Below are 24,912 nucleotides of genomic sequence, written 5' to 3'. Positions count from 1 at the left end.
CTGGAAACAGCAAGCATTGCTGCAGTCAGCACTAGTTGTGGGCAGGAAAGTGAGTGGGCAGGTCAGTTATCCCAGCTTGATGGTCTTCACCTGTACAACTCCTCGGTGGGCTTACTTCAATGTTTGCTCAGCAGTGTTTGTTCCCTGAGTTCTTCTGTCCACTGGACTCCTGTTCAAATCCTTTGTCCCATGGGTACTGTGCTTTGTGCTCAATCAAGGTGAAAGAACCCTCTTCAAAGAAAAGCCTCAGGCCTGGGTCCTACCCAAATCCTACTTACATACTCTTGCTAAGTGCTTTCTTCTAATTAAGTGGAGCTTGAGGGCTGAAGCAAAACACAGAGTGGGCTGTAAAGGTGTTGAGGTAACTGAAGGCATCACTTTATGTCCATTGCTCTTTCTGTGCCCTGCTGAGAGGACATGAGTGAAACATCTGCTTACCTCTGGACCTCCCATCAAAGGTCATAAGCAACCCCAGGGTCTGCAGCAAAAGGGAGAATTAGAGCACATTCTTTTTTAATGTTGACAAATGATTTGGGAGTGATTTCACATAGCAGATTTGAACAGATTGCAAAATCCAGGAAAGGGACAGAGCACACAGCTGCTGAGTAAACTGGTGGATTTTGCGATACCGGAATTCCTCCTGGCAAGCACACACAGCTGGCTTAGGCAAAAGCTGGCGTGTACCAAGGATGGTGGACAGAGAGGCTCAAAGTTACCCTCTAGTGCTCAGGCTTCTTCTGCCTTCAAGGAAAAGCCAGCCCTGAGACTTAAGGGAAGAAGAGAAGGATGGCAAGTAAGCCCTGTGACTAGAGAAGGCCTGCAGTAGATTTTCCCAGGAGGGCACTGATGCTGGTTGTCTTCCAGAGTAGGAGATGTAAGGAGATGTCAGGTGTACAGCATGATGGGGGCTGCAGATGTGGATAAGCTGCCCTTTGTTATGGCATCCTACAGTATGGAAGGAAAACACACTGCAGCAGGCTCAGTGTCCAACAGGAAGCAACTTCCCTGGTAGCTTCTTCCCTGGAGCCTTGGCCAGCGTGCCAAAAATATAATAGAGGTCAATTTGATCCCCTCTTGGCTCAGTAGGTTGGGCTGGGTGACCCTTTAGTTCTCTCCAGCTCCTGTTTTCTGTGTTTCCAGGTGAGCAGCACCAGGAGAGTGTCACTTTTAGGATCATGCCTTTGTGCCTGCACTAGCATGGTAAGAACAAGCTTCCTGTGTACTGCTCCCTGGCACTGGTGACTCAGCTGGCAGGATTGTCTTCCACAGTCTGATTCCCAGACCACAATGACCTGTCAAGAGCTGTCCCCTTGGAGTGGATTGAACAAAAGGAAACAGCTCATAAAATCTATAACCTCCCAACATTCATACTAGGATGGAAATTGATAAATCTTTGGAAAAGTTCTCTGTCCAAGTGTGCTTATGATGGAGCTGGTGCGTAACAACTTTCAAATGTGCTCACCAAGATCTGCAAACCTGGTGCCGTGATTCACTCCTCACTTCTGGGGTGCCTTCCTGCTTCAGCCCTGCATACAGGAGGCACCAAGTCCTGGTTCTGGTTGTTCTGCAAGAGCCACATCACTACTCTAGCTCCTTGCTGCCTGCGTAGTCCAGCTGCTTTAGAGAGGCTTTGTCAAAATTTCTGGAGGAAAGCCTCTTAGAGGTGCTCTGCCAACGCAAAGCTATCAGTGTGGCGTTGCTGCAGCACACTCACATTTTTTGTGTCTAAACACTGTGCCATGGTGACACTGAGTGCAGACTTTGCTCTCAGAGGTTTTGTTTTCTCATGCGTGAATGGCCTTTGCACTGTGGTGTTTCTCATTTAGCAGCTGTCCCAGAGCCCTGTGGAGCCAGCAGCGGTGGATGCGCAGTGAGCTCGGAGGATGGGCACGGCAGGTCATCGTGGGACAATGTGGCTTCTTCCCGTTGTCCTCCTTTTCCTTCAGATGGGGCAGACAGGTAGAGTGTTTGCTTTAACTTGGCCTTGTGCTGCTTTGCCTAAGCCACACAGGCAGTTGTCAACATTCTTGCTTTGTGGGGCAGGGGACATGAGTGAACAGCTGGTGGCTTTGCTGTCTCACCCACCTTCCTTCCCTTTGCCAGCTGCAGTGTAATGATATCCAGAGCTGAGGCACATGGGGTGTAAATTATGGGGTCAGCATATTGATATGTAGCATTTTTTGAAACTCTGCACTATTAATGGGCTATTCTTCATGTTCTCAAGAAATGCGATAATTAAATAGTCTTTGCTAACTCTTGGTAAGCCACTGAGGGACATAATGAACCCCACAATGTTTAACAGTATAGAGGGGAATGAGATCCTTACCCCATCATCTACTTTGTTTTGTGCATCTCCACAAAATCATCACATCTTCACTCGATAAATCATCCCACCTTCCCTTCAGGTTGGACCCCAAGACCTTCTCTACAGAGTAAGTTTATGAATCATATTGTGGACATGATGCATGCCTTATGTTTTGATTTTGCTGTTGTCTCTGATTGGAGACAACTGAACAAACATCTGAGTCATCACCATTACAAGAGCTTTGAGTTAGAGGTGGATCAGAAATGAGAAGGGAGAGGTACTTAGTGGGACACAGGGTGCCCTGAAAGACTTCAGAATGTTTCAAGGAAGGTCTCATATAAACATGCCAAAAGCAATTTTTTAGTGTACTTATGTGCATTTAATGTTAAAATGTAGACTAGAAGTTGCTGACAAAACAAGGATGGAATGTAACTTTAATAAAAGTAATTGTAAAAATTACAGTGCTCATTAATGAAGAGCACTGTAAAAGAGCGAGAGAATAAAATTAATGTATTTTTTAAAGGGAGGCTACTTCTAAAATCTCCACAAACCCCTAAAGTGTTTAAGGCATATGTCAAAACTATCCCAAGGTCAGGAATGTATAGGACAATTGATTAAAACTGTGAGATCTTTTGTGACCTGACCTCCAAAAGCAAGTGTTGAAGTGCCTAGCTCTGTATAAAAGAATTGTAAATATCCTAACATAAAACCAGAAAAGCTGAGAAGTAAATACAATAAGATAAATGTGATATGAAAATGAAGAGCTGAGCTAAATATTTGAATAATCCAAGAAAGACCGTGAATGTTAGTCTATGCCCAATGGAGAAGAAAGTCTTACTACCTTAAGGTACCAGATAACTTGCACCCAACAAGGAGGAAAGAAACTGCTGAGCTGTACTACTCAGGAAAACAATCACATCAAATTTCTCCAGGGGAAAAATCCCATCAATTTTCCCCAAAGACGGGATGATAGGCTGTGTGGCTGCAAAAGGTGGAATAAACCTCAGATCTCTCCTTCAAGAGAGGCTCCTTATGTAATTTTGTCTGACACTTTTATTGCAACAGAAACATCTGTAAGTTTGGTGTTTGCCTGGTCAAGGAACTGTTCTACTTGATTGAAAGATTATATGGAGTGCAAATATCCACACCTCTGAAGATCTCTGAAGACCTCTGACACTGCTCTTTTCAACAGTAACAAACAAGACAAAAGAGTGTTTTCTCACTGCTTGTTTTCCTCATTCCAGACTGGAAGAACTGCCATAAATTGAGATGAGCATTCAGGCAGTCTTGAGAAACTGAAACACTGGTCCAATATAAATAGAAGGCAATTTTGTAAACACAAAACCAAAATTTCACCTTTGGTCCCACAACATACAACAACAGAGATTTGTAAAATATGTAATAAAAGCAAGACTTCTTTGCTTTCATGAGGATGAACAGCTAGGATAAGAAGTAATGGGATCCCATCACTCTAAGGGCTACTCAGATTAGATGTTTTTAGACATTATGAAGCTAATTAAGAAGTGCGTTAAGCTGTGTGGGTGAGCTGAGCAATCTCATTATGAATCTGTAGGAACAGGTTAGACAACATCTTTAGGAGCAGTTTACTTGCTCTTGCACTGTCAGAGCCAGGAAGAGCTCTCTCACTCTGCCTGCGATCTTGCAATACCAGGACTGAGCTAAGGGAGCATGAGCCATATGCAGATGGAAAAGGAATATTGCAAGGATCTACCAAGAGTCCAATGACTCATTTGTTACGGATGCTTTAGTTGTTGATATTTTTTGCCTCTTATGTACACCCATGTTCATCTTTGCCTTAGTACAATGGCTGTTCTGGCAAGTACAGTTTACTCCTTGAATTGCCCTCTGAGAGCTGTTAGTTACAGTGTAAGATGTAGAATACTAGTGTTCTACCTAATGCTGACATCTTCCCATTTTTTAAATAATAATACAACTATTGTTATTATTAAAGCCTTTTGCAGGAAATGTACTGGATTTCCTAAAGTGGTGGGGTGTTTGATTAATGTTTGCAAGCCAGCTTTTGCAAGCTGCTTGTGCTTTTATGAAGTCACCATGAACCCATAACCTGCCTATACATTTGTCTCCTTTGCAATCATACCAAGTGATTCAAGGTCAACTTGAGAAACTGTGAGCAGTTCTGAAAAACTGAAGATGAAGGAATCATATGTTCCTGTGCTGCTGGCTATGCCCTGGGCAATGACAAAACCTGTGTTTCTGTAGGTACAAAGCGCATTTATAGTTCATTCTGTGGGACACTTTCACATTTAGGAAGTGCTGCTGTGTTGCAGTGCCACTGTAGCATAAAGAATACTGTTAATTGTTCAGGCCTTTCACATTACTTATTTGAGCTGTTGATAACAAATTTAGTAAGACCTTAGCCAGAGGACATAATTTAAAGAACATAAAATTATGCAGCTGTGAGGGATGTACAGCAGCAAAAATAGCTCAAGAAAGTATCCTGTGCATTTGGGTGTGTTCTCCTGGGGAGCTGCAAAATCCATGTCCCAGCAGGGGGAAAACCATGTTAGAAACTGGTGATTAGAACAGGGCTAGGATTCCTCTTCTCCCAAAGATTGAAACAGGCCTTTCATGTTATGGAGCATTTTGTTAGAAAGCAACAGGTTAGATTTTGATTGATAAAAGTTGGTGTCTAGTTTCAAGGCCTCTGGGACATGCTGATCCAAATAAGTAGGATCTACATATCCAAATAAGTAGAAATCCAAGAAATTTTTCCCTTTACAGTATACTGTTCACAAAGACTCATCATTTCAGTAGTAGTAACATCATGTGACTGAGTTATATTTCACTTGTTTCTCCTCAAATACCACCTGTTCCATCTGAAAGGAATACAATCTGCCTTTCTCTTTTCTTCTAACAGCAGGTTTTCTGCAGTTTTCATGTGGCAATCTAAATACATTAATTACTACTGACACTGAATTCCATCAGTTTTGCTTTTATTGAAATTGAACATTTACAATTACTAGTCTTAGTCTATTCTTCCGTGTCTGATATATTTTACAATGCCCTCTATAATTTAATGCCAAATTACTATAATGAGCTCATGATTCCAAACACAGAATTCTTCATTTTCCAATTAAAAAATTTATTAACAGCAGGTACAGAACAATAATTACCAATGATGTATACCAATAATGGAAGATGTGTAACTTTCAAATACTTTGAAATGCTGAACCCACTTGCCTACTTGCTCAAAATGGGTAAGTTTTAAAAGAAATGAAAATTATTTTATTTTTTCAGATATTCCAATCTTTTTACACATGCAAAGCTTTTGTTAATACCTTGAAAAATCTAGCATAGCCAAACCTGACAAGGACACCTGCATATCTAATTAGATTATAAAAGGCTACTGTTGAGGAGTTTTCTTTGAAATTCATCTTAAGCAAGTTTTCTCTTGTTCTCAAGAAGGGTTGATTCCCTGAAAACGACCTGCTTCCCTGCAAACCATTTTCCTCCACTGTAGGTATCTATCTGTAACTCTAAAGGCTGCTTTTAACTGAAAAATCGGTGTTCCAGCAGGTTTGAATAATTATGGTGAAAACCAACTCAAGATGCAATGGAAACTAGATGTACTTTCCTGACCATAAAACTATTCTTTATACCGAGGGCTCTGTCAAACAAGCTCTGCTGAGTGGCACTTCAGTGACAAACATTGCTTCCAACAGCAACCCTCTGCTCTACAAGGTTCTTTGCATGTCACTCAGCTTGGTACCTCAGGGACAGCACAGGCACCATCCCCCACAGAGATGGAAGACCACAGTCCTCCATTTCCTATATATTGGCTTAAATCAGGTGTTTCTGAGCTCAAGTGGAAGCTGCTAACACCAGCTGAGCAGTCACAGAGTGTGTTCAGTGTTATGGACAGGGGCTCTTTGTTGTCAGCAGGCCATACATTCTTCGAAGTCCCCGTACCACCCACACAAGCATTTTGATTATGCCTTTGCAGCCCAGTTCCCACATAAGGCTCAGAAATCATAAACTAGATGGCATAAAGTCACAGGAATCGCAGCAAATCCAGATGCCCATCCTGAAAATGAGGAATCCACTGAGGCCTTCAGCAGACAGTTGGAGGTCACCAGGGAGGCTGGCATTCCCACAACATGTCCCACAGCAGGCAAGGAGCCTGGACTGGCAGCCCTTTGCTCCTCACTGTGCTCGTCTAGCCCCGGGCCCAAGAGGGCCAGGCTTCCCTGGTGGCAGAATTTTGGGTGGCTTATTCCTCTCTCCTGAGTACTCTGCTTCTGCACAGGTCTCCAGCCCTGAATGATCTTGTGTCTCCATTTCAGGCATCAAGAAGTGCTTAGAGGGGCAGCCTAGGGAAGATGTGGGTTGCAGATGTGGGATTGTTGTTAAGTGTTCCTCATTTTGCCCTTTACTACAAAAATAAGAAACTGTCCCACGTTTTAGTCTCCATATGCGAGACAGTGAATTTAGCAGAGATTTTCTTACCCTCTTTTTGTTCCTCACTGCCTCATTTTGTCTCTTGACTAACAGTGAAATACATGGCCAAATTTACAGAATAGACAGTTTCTTTAAGCTTGTCTTGAACTAGTCTATTTTATATATGTTAGAAGCCAAATATAAACTAGGAAATTATGTGGGCAGGTAAGGCTGAGCTGATGTAGTTAAATTGGTGTAATATTACAACTTTATGCAATTTCCTGTGTTGGCCAAACACTGAAGAATTCCAGAGACCTCATTCAGATATTAGCAATAACTGTTTCGACAGCATGATGATATTATTCTGGGACTGTTCCAAACTTGAAACCTCAATTATATTATTTACTATATTTGTTTATTAAAAAGTAGTTTATCACAAATTCTAGGCACTGAAAAATGGTGTTCTGAGTCATAAAAGTTGTACTCAACCTACCAGAGTAAAGCAAAAATTGTAGTTGCCTCAACTCCAATTGCCTGACCATTTAATTCCCAGAGACTTCACACAAATTGAGGAAGACAAATATATATGTGAATTTGTAGATTCTTATATATAGAATGTTGAATTTTTAAAAGACAAAAAATATATCTTTTCTATTTGAGTCTGACTATATTGCTCTACAAATGAGGCAAAATTCTTCTTGTGTTGAGGTTTGTCTATAATGAGCGCCATAGCAATGCTGTAATGAAACCAAAAAAGCTTTATCAAAGTTTTCATTGAAAGCGTTATTCTAATTGAAAAGTTCTGATTTTCTACTTGCTTGGCATTTTGTCAGCTCTCTAAAACCTCTCCAAAATGGGTGTGATTTGCTATAGCCTCAGGATACATGACAGGTCAATTTCATTTGTACAGCGCATTACCTACATAGAGTACAAGGAACTTTGGTCCTTTCTATTATTGAGATGCCTTAGACTTGTTGGTATTGTCTTATTAGCAACTGCTTTCATTATCTGACACAGGGATGGTAGACAAGGAAAGGTAAGACCCAATGCACAGAGTGGAAAAAATATATGGCCATGCTGAATTGGATACAGAAACTTTCAGCAGCAGCACAGTCTTTCTCAAATTGGAGAAACCTATAACATTTTCTGAGGATGTTGTCCCACCATGTCTTCCAGAAGATTTTGCTAGATATATTCTTGTGGAATAGGTTTTACAGTGACTTCTGTGAGCCAGAGAGAAGTTTGATAAGAGGATATTTGTTTACCCCTGAAAAAAATTCTCTACCTAGGCCATTGACATAAGAAAGAAAGAAGGATAAATAAGAGACACTTGCAACTCCCTGCTCCAATAAGCATTTTGTTTGTCCTTCCTGACCAGTGAGTAAAGTGTAACCTTATGAGTCTTGTAGGAATGTATTAAAAGCATGCATGCTAAAATAAAACTTGGGTTTGAAGCCTTCTGAAAATGGAGTGTTGCTTTGTATTGTGACCGTGTCAACTACAACATATTCTGATTAATTAATTTGAATTGTCAGTGGCTTTGAGAACATGTATACAGAAAAAAAACCCTAGAAAATGCAAAAATCGCTCATGGATCCAGAAGAGTGTAATTAACTGTGCATGTCGATGAGTGAAATGAGTTGTTAGATTAAGTTCCTTGAATTAGAAAGGCTTGCTTGCTGTCACCAAAACCACTGCTGTTCTGATAGCTTCTTGCTTTCTTTCTGAAATATTTCTTCACAAGCATTATTGATATAATGGTTTTGGCTATCATAAAGTGAATGCATTGCACACCCTAGAAATTACAATATTGTTATATGTATTATTTATATGAAGTATTATTTAAATCATTCAAATCTGAAAAAAAATTAAATCTGCAAGGGTAACTAATATTTCAAGACTAATAAAAGCTTAACTCTCTTATTATCTGAACCTGATATCCTCTGTCTGCCTTATTTCAATCCAGAGAAAAAATTATTTGTTTTGCAGCCAGTTCAGTGGCATGGAAAAAATTGTGAAGCAGGTATTGCGGTATTTGAGCCCCTACAGAAAAAGGACTCTGTGTTGTACTTCAAAAGGTGTGTCAGTATATATTTTGGAAGAGAGAAGAAAGATGTTACAAATTGGATTGTGGCTTAAAATATGCAATATTTTTCTCATTCCCTGCCTTCACCATTTCCAGTTTTCAAGTGTGAAAGTCACCATTTGGGGATGATTTTTATAATGGAATTTGTTGATCAGTTTGAAAGGAATAGAGCAGTCAGCTTTGTTCTGCAATGATCACTATCTGGTTTCCCTATAAATACTCAAAAAACCCACTCTAGAGTCTGTCCCCTTTGTATTATTTCCCTGCCACTCTTCTCTGACACATCCTAAACTTCAGGCTGCTAAATAAATTTGATTCAGGAGTGACAGTGCATTGTAGATAATGGTGTTCAAGCCATGAATAGAAGCTCAACCCCTGATGGCTGCATACATCGCTCCCTGACGTCACTGCTCCAAAGGATATACCCCTGTTTGAATTCCCACAGGACCTCCTTTGAAACCTCTGATTATAGTTCAGCCCTAAACTATAGAGAGAGCCAGCCTGATACATGGAACAGTGGGCCATGCTCGGATGTGTCCCAGGGACTACAAGGAGGCCATAACAGGGCTGGCACTTGCTGACCCATTCTCTCATTGCCATCCATCTCTCCTCCCACCCAGCCCCTCCATGACCCCTTGTCTCAGTTCTGCAGCACTCCTGGTTTAATCATAATCAGTTACAGAGGGCACAGACACCTCTGATGGGCTTTGATTGTTGTCTTTAACTCAACATGCATTCAGAGGAATTAGTCATCTGAACTCCTTCCTCACCTCCCAGTTTGCAGTGCCAGGCATGAAACACCATCATCAACCTCCTCAGACATTCAGTACCAGATAAGAACAAATTCTGTATGCAGGGACACTTACCACAGCTGCTTAATTGCACAGAGAACTGCAATCCTCATTCTAGACACATAGCCAGACACACATCATCAGTGCTCTGTCTCATGCTCTTTAGGTCTGCACAGACAGGACAGAGTACCAAACTCTTTCTCCAGAGCTCTGGCCATAGCCAGCAGTGAGGAATAAAGAGATAAACATAAATTAAATAGACCTTTAAAACAGCATGCAGGGAAGCCTAGGGCTGTGTGTTGGGTAAGAGAGAAAATTTCATTTTAACTTGAGTCATCCTGAAGATGCACTTTGAAACTTGAATAAACATTTTTTGCCATCCTGTTTCAATATGGATAGAGTTTTTTCCTGTCATAAATGCAGAAGTCAATCTCCAAAAGCAGTCCAGCAGTGTGACAGTTGCACAAGTCCACAGAATCCATGTCTCCTATGTCCTGGAAGTCAGGTTAGTGGCAAAAGCCAGTTCCACCATCCAGTTAAATATGTCTGGGCTGTGGGTGGAAGATGTTGGTGTAGTCTTTGCACTGGTGCTGCTGAGGTCATGTCAGCACTTCCCTCCTGCCGAGTCTGTTGAAGAAGGAATGACTGGTTAGTTAAAGGAACAATTTAAATTATAGCATCTGGACACAGCTGCAGAGCTGCTGCCCCATGTCCTCAGTGGAGAGAGTCAGGCAGAAAGACAGAGGAACAGGAAACTGCATTAACAAGTCTGAACTTGGTAAAGTCCAAGTGCTTTCTTATCTCTTCATTGTCCACTTCAGACTGCATCAGTGTTCCAGGAGTTTGCCTGAAAAATCTGCTGCTTAGCTTTCTCTGAGAGCCATCCTTAATTTTTATCTTGAGCTCCATATTAGGGCAATGGGGAGATGTTACCAGAAAAAGTTGGAGGAGAAAAAAAATTTCATCCAAGTGGCACAGATTCCAAAGTGATTTTGCTTCATTTTTCACATGGGATGAGAGGACATTCCTCATTTCAGAGCAAAATTAAACATCTTGTCAACCCCCCTTATCCATTATTGAAACTGTAACTAGGAGCTGAAGTGCTATGATGCTGTCTGTGCATGTGCTCTGCCATCTTCTGGTTCTTCCGTAGCCAGTTTTTTTGGCTGGAATTTTGGTAGGGAAAAGAATTTTAATATATAAGTTGAGGGAAAAGGTAACGAAACATGAAGGTGGAAGTAAAGAAATAATATTTTAATAAATAAAATATTAACAACAATTGCTATTTTTAACAATATATGCACAGAGCTTGCATCTACAGAGATCATAGAATCATAGAAGGGCTTTGGTTAGAGGAGGCCTTCAAAGATCACCTCGTACAACACTGCCTGCCATGGGAAGGGACGCCTTCCATTAGACCAGGTTGCTGAAAGCCCCATCCAGCCTGGCCTTGAATACTTCTGGGGATGGAGCAAATGTAAGAGGTGTTCCAAGGTGGCTTTTGTTTCACTGCCAGGCCATCTGGACACTTGCATATCCTTGAGGGAAGGCTGATAGTCTTCTTATGGGTACAGAACCCAAAGGAGAAAATCAGAGCTCCCTTCCCCTGTTTGCTCCTCCAAGGTTTCCTGCAATCTGTAACCAAACCACAAAGAGAGTGCTGATGTTCTTTTGAAACAGCCGCAAGTTCCTCCTCATTTAGAAATGCTGAGGCACTTTGGATTTGGCAAGAAAAACTTTTTTTTTTTTTTTTTTTTTTCCTGCAGGTGGTGAACAGACTTGGCTGATCTCAATCCAGGTGTTTAGATGAAATCAGTACCCATTTTAACTGCATTAAGCAGCTCACTAGCTGAGGTATGCGTTTCCAAAAAAGCATGTGATGGGTTACTCAGGATAGCTGCCCTTGGCACATCGCGCTGCAGCAGGGCTGATGGCCAGCCCATAGCAGGAGATGGGTGGCATTGACATGTCCCCATCACTGACTGCCCCATCACTTTTGCCCCATCACTGCCCCATCACTGCCCCATCACTGCCTGGGCAGCAGGTCTCCAAACCCACTTCCCCTGGGCTGCTGAACTGGGCAAGGAACAATTTCCATGTGAACCAGTTGCTAAAGCAGGACTAACTCCCTCAGCTGCTCCATCTTGAGGAACTGCTGACTTGGTGTCTGACACTGCCTGCAGGCTTCATCCTGGAATGAGTAACCCTTCAAGAGGAAGGCAACCCCTAAACAGGGCTGCAGGAAATAGGGTGCATGACTCCATAATGAAACACGTTGTCATATGCTCACTGCAGTAATTAAAGGAAGGGGAGAAGAAATCCCAGTAACTCTTTATAAAGAAACGCATGAGGAAAGGACTGCCCTTTCAAAGCCTTCTTTTCATGAAGTTTTCCACAGTAATATATAAGTTAAAATATAAACCTATTGCATTGATGTCAATACAGAAAAAGCAAAGTCAGTGCCATGCATACTGAGTACACTGAGTCCCATTCTCAAGGACACAGCTGCTCAGTCAAGGGATATCGTTTGTAAAAAAGATCCCACAGTAAAAGGAAAAATGGCCATGTAAACTAAGATCTTGTGAGAATACAGCTTCTAAAGCTCTGGGTTATTAATATTAAACCAAATTGAATGACAAACTTAAACACCTACAGGAGTTCCTTAGTTGATATAGGTTTAGGTTTGTGAAATGTAAACAGTTTCTTTAAAAAAAAAAAAAATCTACAGATCCACATTTTTGTGTTGGGTTCTGCAAAGTCCTGTGCTGACATCAAGTGGTGACATATTTTTCATGCCAAAGGGAGCCAGGCTGGCTGTGCTGCCATGTATGTATGGGATAATATTCATTATCACGAGAACGTACAGGCAAGTGGTCCCAGGCCACTGGGGGACTACAGCAGCAGCCTCACTGGCAGGTGCTTCCGTGGGGAGGGACAGCCAGAGGAATGTGGAAAAGCAATACAGCCCCTGCAAAACAAGGCAAGGGGGGTGAGGTGAGCCTCCACAGTGACTCCTGGACACAGGAGGTGCTGTCTGAGCCCCCAGCATCCACCAAATGTGACCACTGGCAAAAGCTCTCCCTTTCCTGGCCAAGAAAGCTCTGGCTGGGTGAGGTACAGTGGGGCTTGGTGGCCTCAGGGGACTTAAGAGAGCATGGAGAGCTCATTTACTGAGGAAAGCTGGACACAAAGTTAACCAGAGGATGGGAGGGTCTCTTAATTAGTTCTGCAGAAATATCAAAGAGAGCAAAACAAATACGTAAGGTCGTGAACTGGCTGTGAATAAAATTAAACTTGGTATTAGAAGAGTTTTAACTCCAAGTAAACTTCTGGAACAACAGGCCTGCAGAAACTACAAGAAAACCCTCCCACAATGGAGTTTTAGAGTGCAGGTTGATTATTTGCTGCAGGTATTGAGGCCTGTGATGTGAGATGTAACATCAGCCCTGGACTGGTAGGGGCTTGGTGAGGAATGTGGTTTGTTTCCCTCATTGGCCTCAATGAAGCTTGTTTTCAAAGGTGCAATTGATGGGAAGTGCAGTTTATTTGTGGATTTACCCATGGATGTTCAGGTCAATCATACTTTATTATAACAACTCCATACGCAAATGATAGCTGGGGATTTATTATATGAAAACACAGAATGGTCCTAGTTGTAGCTCAGATTAAGTACAAAACCACTCTTCCTCTCCCTGGTCATTGCTCTGAGTGTAGACATGGTTTCCTGCTCTTCTCAGGATCCAGCCTATTCTGGGAGCTCTGCAGCAGCACTGCCATTGCATGCCAATGGGTTTATCCTTCCTCTTGTCCAGGGCTGGGAAGCAGGGACACACTGTACACAGGGTGTATATCTCAGCAGCCCAGGGAGTGTTTCTGTCCTCTCCAAACCTACACCTCCTTTCACAGACTCCATCTGCTGTGCATCTCTGTGTGACTGGGATCCTGACATCGGGAAACTTTTTCCATGCTCTCCTTCATGGCTGGGCATTATAAACCTAAGAGTGAAAAAGAAAAATGCCATATCCATTCAGATGCACTCCTCGGGGAGAAAATCATGTTTGTGGGCTTGGTTGCTCCAGAAGGTGGTGGGATTTACCCATTGCAGCTAAGCCTTGGTAAATGTTTTGTGAGGACAAGGTACTAAAGGGCCACGTCGGGTAATTGGTCCCTGGGGTCATTGTCCAGCCTGTGCTTTGATATGGTACAAAGAAATGTCCGTGCTGTGCTTCTCCACCCACGCTGTGTTACGGTAAGTGAGCGCTGTGGCATGGGAGGAACGTCCAAATCTCGGAGCAGCTCCCAGAGGCGCTGGCAAAGGCCCCACAGTCAGCCAGGGCACGGAGAGAAGGGGACAGTTGTACTGCTGAGCTGGGCGTTGATCTCTTTGGTTTAGGTTGGGTCCCCATGTGTTGACATTGCAGCCAGGACTTGCCCCTAGAGGTTTTGTTTTCTCATAAGCAGCTGGACTTTAAACTTCAACATCTCTCCTGCAGCCATTTCCCACAAGAGCTGCAGGAATGCAGGCAGGCACCGTCAGGCTCAGAGGGTAACAATGGCAAGGTGCTCTTGGAAAATATTCTTCCTTCTCTCTGTCCTTTTCCCTCAGACAGAGCAGGCAGGTATGGCTTTTGTTTTGTTGCACCTTTAATTCTGATTTGTGCTGCTGCTTTTCTAAAAACACCAGTTCTTTTATACCTTGTATAATGTTTACCTTGTAGCACAGAGTGAAATCAATGAAAACGGTCCATTCCTTATTTTCTTTAAATTTCTGCTGTTTATTTCATGCAGCTAAGTGAAAACTGCTGTAGGCTAATGGGGCAATGTAATTTTTAAGTACCATCATGTATGCCAGGGTAATATTTTGTCTTTCCTTACAGTTTTTAGAGTATCCCAGATATTAAAGCAAATTTTGTTTTATATTTCTACCTCCTGCTGAAGTAAAAATTAGATACTCCTATGGAAGAGGCCAATATGCATGTTTGTCATAGCTTGAGGAAGTCTGTGTTTCTGTATTATTCTCCATGGTTTATCAAAAAATAAGGAAGAGCCAGGCAAGGAAGAAAAAGATGGTGTTCTCTTAAGAAAGTCAAAACACCCTGCAGCAGAAGTTCACTGCCAGCTGTGCTGGATGTAGCAGAACCACTGCACAGCAGAAATATGTGCTGGGGGTCAGATAGAATTTAAAATGCAAAACAGAGTCATTAAGCTTTTCTTTTTTTAGTATCATGTGCAAGCCAGTTGCTTATGGGATAGCGTTCAAAAAGATAACTGAATATCTGTACACAGTTCTGGAATAATTTTGCTATTTCTCTCACTTTTTCCAGTTCTATGATTATTGATTACTTCAACCAGCAGTGTTGGGTCCCCAAACACTGTATAAAAGAGAAAAAAACCCTGAATATTCCCTGCCCAACACATTTACTTTCCAAGCACAGAAGAACTGACAAACACATGCTGACACACACGATCACACATTGCTTCATGTGGAAGATGAGGCTCCAGGGTGGCACCAGCTGCCCGGCAGTTTTTGATGGAGGTATTATTTGCAAACCTCTCTGAAAGGTTACAGTGTCTTCCACATAAACAGTGGCATGGGATATAGCCCTCTTAACTATGAGCATTGCTGAGGGGTAGTTTTTATTTACTCTCCTTAACAGAGAATTGATTGAGAACTCAGCAATGTCATGGCTTTGCTCCTCAATAAAAAAAAAATTGCCATGAACTAAAACTGAAGAGCATCAGTTTGGATCCACCATCTTAACTTAATACCACTAATATTCACTTCTACCAATGCATCTGAAACCCCTGTGCAGTCTCACAAAATAGCCTTTGTCTTTTATAATAATGTTTTCCCCCTTTCCCTGGCTGTGACCTCACACTCTGTTCTGTATGTCTCATGCAGTAAAACAATGTGCCAGGAAGGGTTTCAAATTCCCCCTGCTTGGGAGCAAGTCAGGCATTCCCCAGAAGTAAAAGGTCCCAACTCCTCAGCTGAATTTGGGCTAAGACATTAGAGCTCTTTAAGTATGTAAGTTTTATGTGGCTGAAACCCCAAATTAACCAAATTTATTTATCTCGAAAAAAGAAGGTAAAAGTATATAAGGAAATTAATCTAAGTACTTATATTATTGTTTTGTCATACAATGTTCCATACAATACAGTATTTATATCAGCTCATGATGCAAACAGTGTTATCAAGAGACAGAGACGTGCCAGTTCCCTACTTCTGGAGGAAGTCCTTGAAGGCAGCTTGGAAAGAGAATGCCTAGAAGAGAGATGTACACATGAAGAAGCAAGGGAAGTATTTGAAGATGATGAAATGCTCGTAAGTATTTTGTTTCCCTGCATGCACAATAAAAACTGCTTCCATGATCCTTTACTTGAAACACAAGACTGCTTCATTTGTTTGGGTTTCTCTCCATGTGAAATCTTTGCATTTTCCACCTCAGCAGGTAGCAAGCAGGTGTTTTCCATGGTCAAAATGGAAACAAGGAGGTCAGTTCTGATATTGTTCAAGTCTTCTCCTGAAAATGATGTGTCATGATCCTTGTGTTAGTAAATCACATGGCTGTTGTCCTATTCTGACCACACAGAAATACAGTTTCAGCATCCCTTAGGGACCAGGAGGAGCAAAGGGGTGCTGATCAGCAGAAGAGCACCTGGAGGGCAGCACAAAGGAATTCCATTCTCTCCAGCCAGTAAATTGGCTTCATCAGAGCCCAACTCAAATCCTCTATGCAAATGCATGCAGCGTGGGAAATAAATGAGAGGAGTTAGACTTGTGTGGGGCACTGGAACTGTTGTCCAGAGAAGCTGTGGATACCCTGTCCCTGGAAGTGTTCAAGGCCAGGTTGGATGGACCTTTAAGCAACCTGGTCTAGGGGAAGATGTGCCTGCCCACAGCAGGAGATTGGAGCTAGATGACTTTTAAGGCCCCTTCCAACCCAAACCATTCTCTGATTTTATGATTGGGAGAGAGGGAATCAATGCACCAGCAAGTAGTGGGACCTATAGAGAGAGGCTCACTTGGTGAGTAGCTGCAAATTCCTTTGCACCAGGGGCTCTCCAGACACAGAGATGTCTGCCGTGCTCTTTAATGGGAATCTGGATGGAGTTTTGTTTGCAGGGAAAGCAGAGGAAACAGCTGTAGGGCTGCCCATGGGCAGCCGTGGCGCTTTGGGAAAGGGAGGGGTGGGCAGCGGTGTCACTTTGGGGAAAGCAGCTCCAGGGTCAGCTGCAGTACCCAGGGAGATGCAGGGCACAGGGTAGTGGTGACAGCAGTGGTGCCCCACAGCTCTGCTCTGTGCTGACCACTCTGCCTCCAGCAGCACCTGCTGGGGGCCAAGTGGGATGGGACAGGATGGGGTCACTTCCCAGGCTGCTGCACACCAGAGAGACAACAGCCAGACAGTTTTTTTTCAGGGAGCTGCATTGTTAAAGGATCCAGCTGTTCCTCTGTGGCCTAAGAAGTGTTTATTTTCCTGTACTGCTTCTTAAGAAACAATAAAGTAAGCAGTAGGCAAAGCGCTTCCCTTCTCATGTGTATATTTGCTAGCAGCACATTATAGTTGTGCAGCTTTGTAAATATTAAACCACTGTATATATTCTCTCATAACATGTTTTTTGGTTTAGCAAAGTATTTATGACATATTACATTACATGGAAATTAAATATTTTCCTAATTTTCTAATTTCCTTTTTTTTTTTTTTCTTCTCTTCACCCAGAATTTGTTTTGGGATATCTACTATGGTAAGCTGGCCTCTTGATTTCTCTCCTTCATAGTCCTGTCACATTATGAACATTTTGATTCAGAGTAATACTGATTTTCTAAGAGTTTATACTATGAGAAACAATCAATCTCTATTTGTCATGTCTGTAGCAAAGCAGAAGGAAAATTCTGCATGCAAATGATTTTTAAAAAGTAATATACAGGAAAAACCATTTAAAGCTGCAAAAACAATTAAAGTAGAGGGTAAGTAAAGGATATTATAGTAAATGGGCTACTTCTTTTCCTGAATCTGAAACAGCCTAGGCAATGAGAAAGTAAGTTTTGCTGATACAATACAGCAGCACAGTTTTACCAGCAAAATCTCCCAAATACAGAATTAGCACTTAAACCTGAGCAAGATAAATCGATATTAAAAGCTACTGAGCTGTCTACAAACTCTGCACAGTGGGATTGTCATTCCCTGTCACATGCCAAGGTGAGAAACAAATCTGTAGAAGCTGAGGGCTTGATGTCAGGCCCTGAACAAGATGCCACCTGAACAAGAAGCCTGTGGCACCAGCTTATGGTGACTAGTCCCTATTCCCTCCCTTTTTTCTGTATGCTTCATCCCAAGTTTTTCTCTTGTTTTTAACTTAGCTATTATTAATTTCTAACCTTATGGTTAAAGAATGGATAAGGAAGTGACAAAATCAGCAGTCAGTAATAATTTTCTGCACAAGCCACTAAATTACTGAGTCCTGGGAACCACTGCATAGAAGAATCCCATCAGTGCTATAAAGGTTATGAAGAATGTTGCTAAATATCTGGCATTTTATTACTTTTGTGAGGGTGGGATTAATTTCTAATTTGAGTCATTGAATATTTGTACTAAGCATGTCATGCAGGCTTCCTCTCTAGCCTAGGATGGGAGAAGGGCAACCAGTTCAGAATGGTCCCTCCAAACAAGCTTAGCCACAATCAGGACACATTACTGACTTCAGACTCAGAGGTGGCTTTTTTGCTGTAATTAAAAGCCATGTGTTCTGTCTTCTTCCTAAAGAACAGCAGTGTGTGTTTCCTTCTCTGTGATGTCTTCTCTAACATTTTGGAGAGTGTTGCCTTTGAAAAGTGGCTTCTTTCCTCTTCGCTAAAAAAACACATTTTTTCATCCTGTCTTCCAATAATCTCATTTTCTAGACCTCTGATATCCGTGTTGCTTTCCCCTGAAAGTCCAGGGTGCAGTGGATAAATCTGCATTGTGAATAAAAGAGGAAAGTCTGAGCACCCACCTAACTGCTGGGTCACCCACCAGCTCTGTTCTGCAGTGCTCCGCCTTTGTCCTTTCAAGTCAAAATTGATGTAGTGGCATCTTGCTGAATGTCTGCTGTCAGAGCACTTTGCCTGAGATCACACTTGTTCCCAGCCCTCTTTTATCAACAGTATAAACTTAGCCATCGACAATCTCTCTTTAAACATCACTTTCCAAAAGTTTTGTGCATGCCTTATAGAAGTCTGCTCACTGAATGACAATGTCATTGGAGGCATTTCTATTGTGTGATGTTCACTGATTCCCCCTAGATCCCTTATCCTATAATATGATCAGATTTAAATGGTTTGAATTATTTGGTCTTGAAAACTTTATGTTGGTTTTTACTTCCCACCTTTTTATATTGCTGTGTGCTTATAGTTTAATCATAGCTTGCCAGTAACAGAAATCAGGCCAATTTCTCTATATTTCCTTGAATCTTCCCTTTCCTCCTTTAACAAAGCTAGGTGCTGGATTTCTTTTCTTCCCAACACGGATTTCAGAGGCTTGACTCCATCTAATTGCTTCAGGCTGCAGGGGTAACCCCTCCCTAGCTCCAGCTCCTCAATTCTGCCTGCTCAGCTGTGCAGGTGAGATTCCCCCAGTTCACCCAAAAACCCTTCCTGGAGGCCTACATTGTGCTTGGATATGCTGGTGGCATCTGACTGCAGATGGGCTGAAGCTGGTAGCTCTTTCAGCCAGTATTTTAGTACATCTAACACTCAAAGATTTGTGTGCCCATAGCCCAAGTAGATGATGATTGGTGTTTTATTCCCGTAGCTGGCAGAGTTTTCACTTTTTCCATCCCTGAAATCAGGTGGGGCAGCTTGCTGACTGAATTAACCTCTCTGACGAGGTGCTCATTTTTAGAAAGGTTGGACAACATGTCCCAGGTTAGGCTCTCCTGGCTTGCTTACTGATTGCCTATGTCTATAATAAGTAGTTGTTACTTGGATCATGTTTTCAAACTGCTTAGGAGTCATTCCTGTGAGTAGCTTGAAGGAAACTGGCAGCTCTGACTGGTGCTTCACTCTCAGTGAGGACACCGTCTTGTTTCAATGTTCAGTTCAGCTTGCTAGTGTCTGAGATGCTGCATGATAATTGTGCAGATATACAAAAGTTACATTTCCTCCTACTTTGATGTTGCTTGCTGTACACTTGCTCTATAATTTTGATGCCAGCTTTTTCGATCCAGTGCATATCAATCTAATATGGGAGACCTAAAACAGCAGTCTTATATTTCTAAAAAAGCAGGAACTGTAACTCAGTTCTTTTCCCTGAATCAGGGCATCCATCCTCCAGAAGGAGGCTCTGCCTCTGGGCAGCTCCCAGCCCCTCTGACAGGGGCTGCAAGAGTGCCTCTGGAAGCAGATTTGAGCTAAAATTACCCCCGAGGAGCAGTTCAGTGACACTTAGCCCATTTCCTACCAAACTGCCCTCTCAACCCTTCTCTGAACAGCTCATGTGCCAGGATGAGGACTGTGTAATTTGAGATCAGTGCTGGTGGCGACTCCTCCCTCTCCATTTCTCCAGGTGGCAGGAGGTGCTCCTCAAACCCCTGCCAGCACAACGGTGTGTGTGAGGACAGCATCCGTGGCTACACCTGCACCTGTGCTGAGGGCTACGAGGGAGAGAACTGTGCTTTTGGTAAGCATTGCCTCCTTCTGAGAAGCCCCATCTCGTCTTGTCACAGGGTGTCCCCATGAAACCATACACAGCTCTCCCATGGTGCCACTTACCATGGTTTTGGGTAACGCACACAGTTCTGGCAGAGCAGGGTGATGTGTGCTGCCTGCCTACAAAACATTACAGCATCCTGAGGCTCTGCCGGCTGTCCCTGTGCCCTGAGCCTCCCTTCTCCAGGAATGCAGCAAAAGAGCTGAACCCAAAGCACCTCATGGGTACACCCCAAAGCCAGCCCTGCCACTGCCACCTGTGCTGCCTGGCTGCTTGTCCTGCTGTGCTCCCAGGTGTGTGGCCCGAAGGACGAGGCTGCAGTGCCAGGGTGGCGTCCCAGGCACCCTGGTGCCTCTGAGGCCACACACACCCGCAAGTCAGTCCCTCAGGACAGAAGGACTCCAGAAAACAAACTGTTTCCAGTGGAAGGGAAAAGCATAAAGTAAAACAGATGCGTTCTGGCACAGGAAAACCCTGGGCCAGATACATTTTTATATCTGCCAGGTTGTTCTTTCCAGCCCTGACATCAGTATTTCTGCTGGTTGAGAGTCCCCTGGGGTGGGAGACGCCCTGGCTGCAGAAGGCAGGGTCGTTCTCTGTGTAAGGGGTGTGACTGTGACCAGCTTCTGGAGGAGCACAGAAGGTGACACAGCTTGGACAAGAGTTGGGAACTAGATCATCTCACTGTGAGACTAGTCATCATGTTCTACAAGATTTTTTGCTACCTATGAGCTAGATCAAATAACACTTGCTCTGTGCTAAAGAGTTAAGTGTTTGCTTAGCTATGGAAAGTTAAGCATGTTTCAAAGTTCATAATCCCTTTCTTTTTTTCTTATCTTTGATAGCTGATTGTTTCAATGAGTGTGCAAAATGAGTGCTACGGGTTTTTTCCAAAACCAGAAACCTTAGCTGCCTTCTTCCTCGAGCAATACTTGTCTTCATGACGTGCAACAGTTCTTGCTGCAGATACTTGGTGTTTTGTTTAAAAACCCATGACACCCTTTCCCAGAACTCAGAGGTGCAGTGTCTGGTGCAGCAAGGTGCAGAGGGGAGCACAATGAGTCTGTGAATGCTGCAGAGACTCAGGTGTCTCCAATTTCTGTTTTACAAGGGGAAAAAATCCCAGTGGTAAATACTACCAAGTCAGAGTCCCAACCCACATCCACACAAAGTGAATAAAAAATATAAACTAGAGGTCTCAAGCGATGAAAGAATACTCCACATTTTTTTCTCTGCTTATTTTGTTTAGCTAAAAATGAATGTCACCACCAAGCAAAGGTAGGATGTGACCACTTCTGCTACCCAGGAAGTGATTCCTACCGCTGTTCCTGTGCTGATGGCTACAAGCTTGGGAAGGATAAAAGACGGTGCATCGCATTAGGTAGGTGTGAGCATAAAGGAGGCATAAAGGGACATAAAGGGGGCACCTGCTCAGGCTGGGATGGGCAGGCCACCATCTAACAGATGTGATCAGTCTGCTTCGAGCCTAAAGCAATATTAGTGGCTAGAAAAAGGAATCTAGGGACCACCACCCAAGATGCCAAAGTAATGGTAAAAGAAGGGCTATTTGATCAGAATGTTTAAGTATGAATCAGCTGAGAGGACTTGTACCACCCTACATATCACTCACTGGACCAGGTTTTCCACTCCTCTTTGGAAAAGGGTAATTCTGCTGAATGCCTGTTTGCTTGGGAATGAGATTCAGTTGATTCCCATCAGGTGACCAATGGTCTAATAAATGAAGGGAAACATTTGCTGCCATATTAATTAGCTTGAAACAGTAGCCCTTTTTAGTTCTTCAGTCTCATATTAGGTATCTCATTAAATATCATCCCCTTACAAAGTAGGTCTACTAAAACCACAGAAGTATATTTAGACCTGTGTCTGTATTAGCACAAGCGGGGCAGTGAAATCGGAGTTCATCTGTAAAGCCACGCTTTTTGCAGTGAAAGACTGATGTGCACACTCAATGCACACTTCAGGTGGGCTTTACATCCAACTGGCCTAGTTCAGTCCTGTGGACTAAGCACCAGCCAGCTGTTAGAGCATGTCATGTGTGCACCTGGAAGGTGTCCTGAGGTTTAGCTTCACCTGAACAGAATCCAGTGTGCTTGACCCAGACCCAAACCCAAACCAAGTGGAAATGTGACAAATGCAGACAACTGGGTAATCCAGTTGAAAAGCATGTGTTGTTTAAACCAGATGAAAAAGGCATGCACATCCCTAGACTGACAGCTGTAACAAGGAAAACCCAGGATTTACCTTGTCCAGACTGGGCTATAGCTCTCAGGTATTTAACACAATTTGAACACAGGATACAAAGGGGAAGAAAAAGCAGGATGTGCTAATGGTTGGCTGGAGGGGAAATCTCATTTCATTAGTGAAATGAAGCACAGTGAAACCTGGTCACTACAAGCCTAACAGGGTGACCATGTTCAGCCCATTGCTAAGCTGTTATGACTACAAGTGCCAAACTAATTATTCCAGTTTTCACCAGCTGAGAAATTGCCATTCTCCTTTTCCTCTGTGCAAAAGCTGAACCCCAAAGTCTAGGCGGAACAGTAGGCATTTGCAGGTATTAGCTATCTTGAAATGATATTGCTATCTTGAAATTACACAATATGAAGTTTTGAATTTTTTTTTAAAATTCATTTGTTAGATGCATGTGCATGTGGCAGACTTCAAGACAGTGATAACCTTATAAGTGAAACCAGGAAGAAAAGTGATGAGCGATTTCCTTGGCAGGTATTCCTAGCAATTCATGAAACCCATCACTTACCCTCACATGGATAGTGCTATGTATTGTTTTTTGCATTTTCTTAGGTGCTGCTGCTAAACTCAGAAGGGAAAGGCTTCTGTGGAGGAGTGTTGCTAAAAAGTAACTTCGTGTTGACCACAGCAGAGTGTGCCCTTCTGCACAGCCATTTTCAAATCAGGGTTGGTGCTGGTAGGTGATCCAAAACATCTTTTCTTGCTGCAGCACAATTCAGTATTGACAAGCTAAATTTTAAGAAAGCTTACTAAACTTCTTGCTGCATAAAAATATTGTTAAAGGAAACACATATGATGTTATTTCATTTAAGCACCTCAGTCAAGTATCTGAGCTATAACTACAGCCACCTCACATTCCCCTTTACAAGGCAAGCAGAAAGTGCCTTTGAGCACAGTTCAGAGAACTCAGCACCCAGAGATCAGCTAAACATGGTGGATTTGTTTCAAGTGGTGACTTGTTTCATGGCAAAATCTACATCAGTGCTGGATAGTCATCCTTACTGCTGAAATGATTTGTGCTCCTACCAGCATTAAAAAGCTGCCAGTGTATTCTTTCTCATTTCCCTTTGCTGCAGAGGTTTTGAGGAAGAGCACTTTTAGATCCCCTGCTGTACGTGTTTCTCATCACGATCAGGCAGCTTGCATGCAGCTTTCAGGTCTCTGATAAACTATTCCTAAGAGCAGTCAAACGTCATTGCTCCACAGGACCTAATGGAACAAGTGGAACTGGGGAGATAATGCCAGTTAGTGAGAAGCACATACACATCCGGTACGATGAAGACACTGGTGAGAACAACATTGCATTACTACAACTTCAAGGGCATGTTGAGTGTGACAACTCCCACCTTCCTGTGTGCACCCCTGAGAGAGACTTTGCAGAACATGTTCTAATTCCAAAACTGGCTGGTACAGTCAGCGGCTGGAGAATGGAAGGTGATGAACTTCAAGGTGAAGAGCTGAAGGTTTCATACCTTCCTGCTGAGGACTGCAAACAAATACTCAACATCAGCCTCACAAACAGGCAGTTTTGTGGGCACCTCCAGGAGGCCGTAGACAAACGCCTGGCTGGAGGGAGCTTTTTGGTTACTGAATACAAGGGCACGTGGTTTCTGACTGGTATCCTGGGATCCTGGCCGCTGGAAGACACTGACTGGGAAACACTGCTTTTCACCAACACTGCAAGGTATATGGTATGGGTTAAACAAAAAATAAAGTAAGACACAAACACAACCAACTCTCAAGCAGCAAGCCCCTACCAATTGCTGCAAGGAAACATATGGATGCAGGCAGTACCCCCATTTGACTCTACCACTATTTGCAGCATTGGAAGTTGCAAGAATGACATGTGTTTAACTCTAGTTTATACAGAAAAGCTTGTTCGTCTTTCCTTCTGCTGACACACAGTACTGTGAGTAATGATACAGTAAACCTAATTATTGAACTAAAAACTGATTTAATTTCAAATTTCCTAGAACTGTTAATCCTAAACCTCAAAACATGTTGAATATTTTTCTGTGATTTCAAATGTTGCTAGTACCCTGAGGTTTGATTCAGCAAATTTATATTATTTCAGGATCCATACAAGTAAAACTTAAAATACATGGGGAATGTCAAGCTTTTAGATGTCTATGTTGAGGTAGCACTTGACATATTCATCACACTAAAAAATGCTTCCCCCCTCACACATGGAATCTATGTTTTCCCTTATGAATGATGCCAGTTAGAGGGTAAAATAAAACCCAACTGTCAAAGACAACAAAAAATAAATGTCTCATTTGTTTTAAAAATAATTTTAAAACCCCAAAACTAAAATCTCATCAGTCTGGACAAAGTAATATTGTACCACCT

General features: G+C 42.7%; 1 protein-coding gene across 2 annotated transcripts; it reads left to right on the top strand.

The window, feature by feature from the left end:
• The first annotated feature begins 13,584 nt into the window (after nt 1-13,584).
• On the top strand, nt 13,585-24,831 carry PROZ (protein Z, vitamin K dependent plasma glycoprotein). 2 transcript variants are annotated; one of them, XM_030279811.4, is made up of 8 exons: nt 13,585-14,220; nt 15,763-15,926; nt 17,326-17,350; nt 20,149-20,262; nt 21,542-21,673; nt 22,952-23,037; nt 23,116-23,239; nt 23,770-24,831. In XM_030279811.4, exons 1-8 carry the CDS (start codon nt 14,154-14,156, stop codon nt 24,279-24,281), a joined length of 1,224 nt encoding a protein of 407 aa, XP_030135671.2. In that variant the 5' UTR covers nt 13,585-14,153; the 3' UTR covers nt 24,282-24,831. The 2 variants fall into 2 exon arrangements, with proteins under 2 accessions (XP_030135671.2, XP_072789447.1); XM_072933346.1 differs by having other exon boundaries at nt 13,590-14,220; nt 15,791-15,926.
• Nucleotides 24,832-24,912: the final 81 nt, after the last annotated feature.

Source organism: Taeniopygia guttata, chromosome 1 (assembly GCF_048771995.1).
Source record: "Taeniopygia guttata chromosome 1, bTaeGut7.mat, whole genome shotgun sequence".
NCBI classification, from domain to species: Eukaryota; Metazoa; Chordata; class Aves; order Passeriformes; family Estrildidae; genus Taeniopygia; species Taeniopygia guttata.
Note: the sequence above shows the minus strand (reverse complement) of the source record. Positions and strands in the feature narration are given on the sequence as shown.

Coding starts and splice junctions, on each gene's coding strand:
- PROZ (XM_030279811.4), top strand. CDS start 14,154: ATGGCAAGGTGCTCTTGGAAAATATTCTTCCTTCTCTCTGTCCTTTTC. Junction 14,221..15,762: donor CCCTCAGACAGAGCAGGCAG/GTATGGCTTTTG, acceptor CATACAATACAG/TATTTATATCAGCTCATGAT. Junction 23,038..23,115: donor ATGAGCGATTTCCTTGGCAG/GTATTCCTAGCA, acceptor GCATTTTCTTAG/GTGCTGCTGCTAAACTCAGA.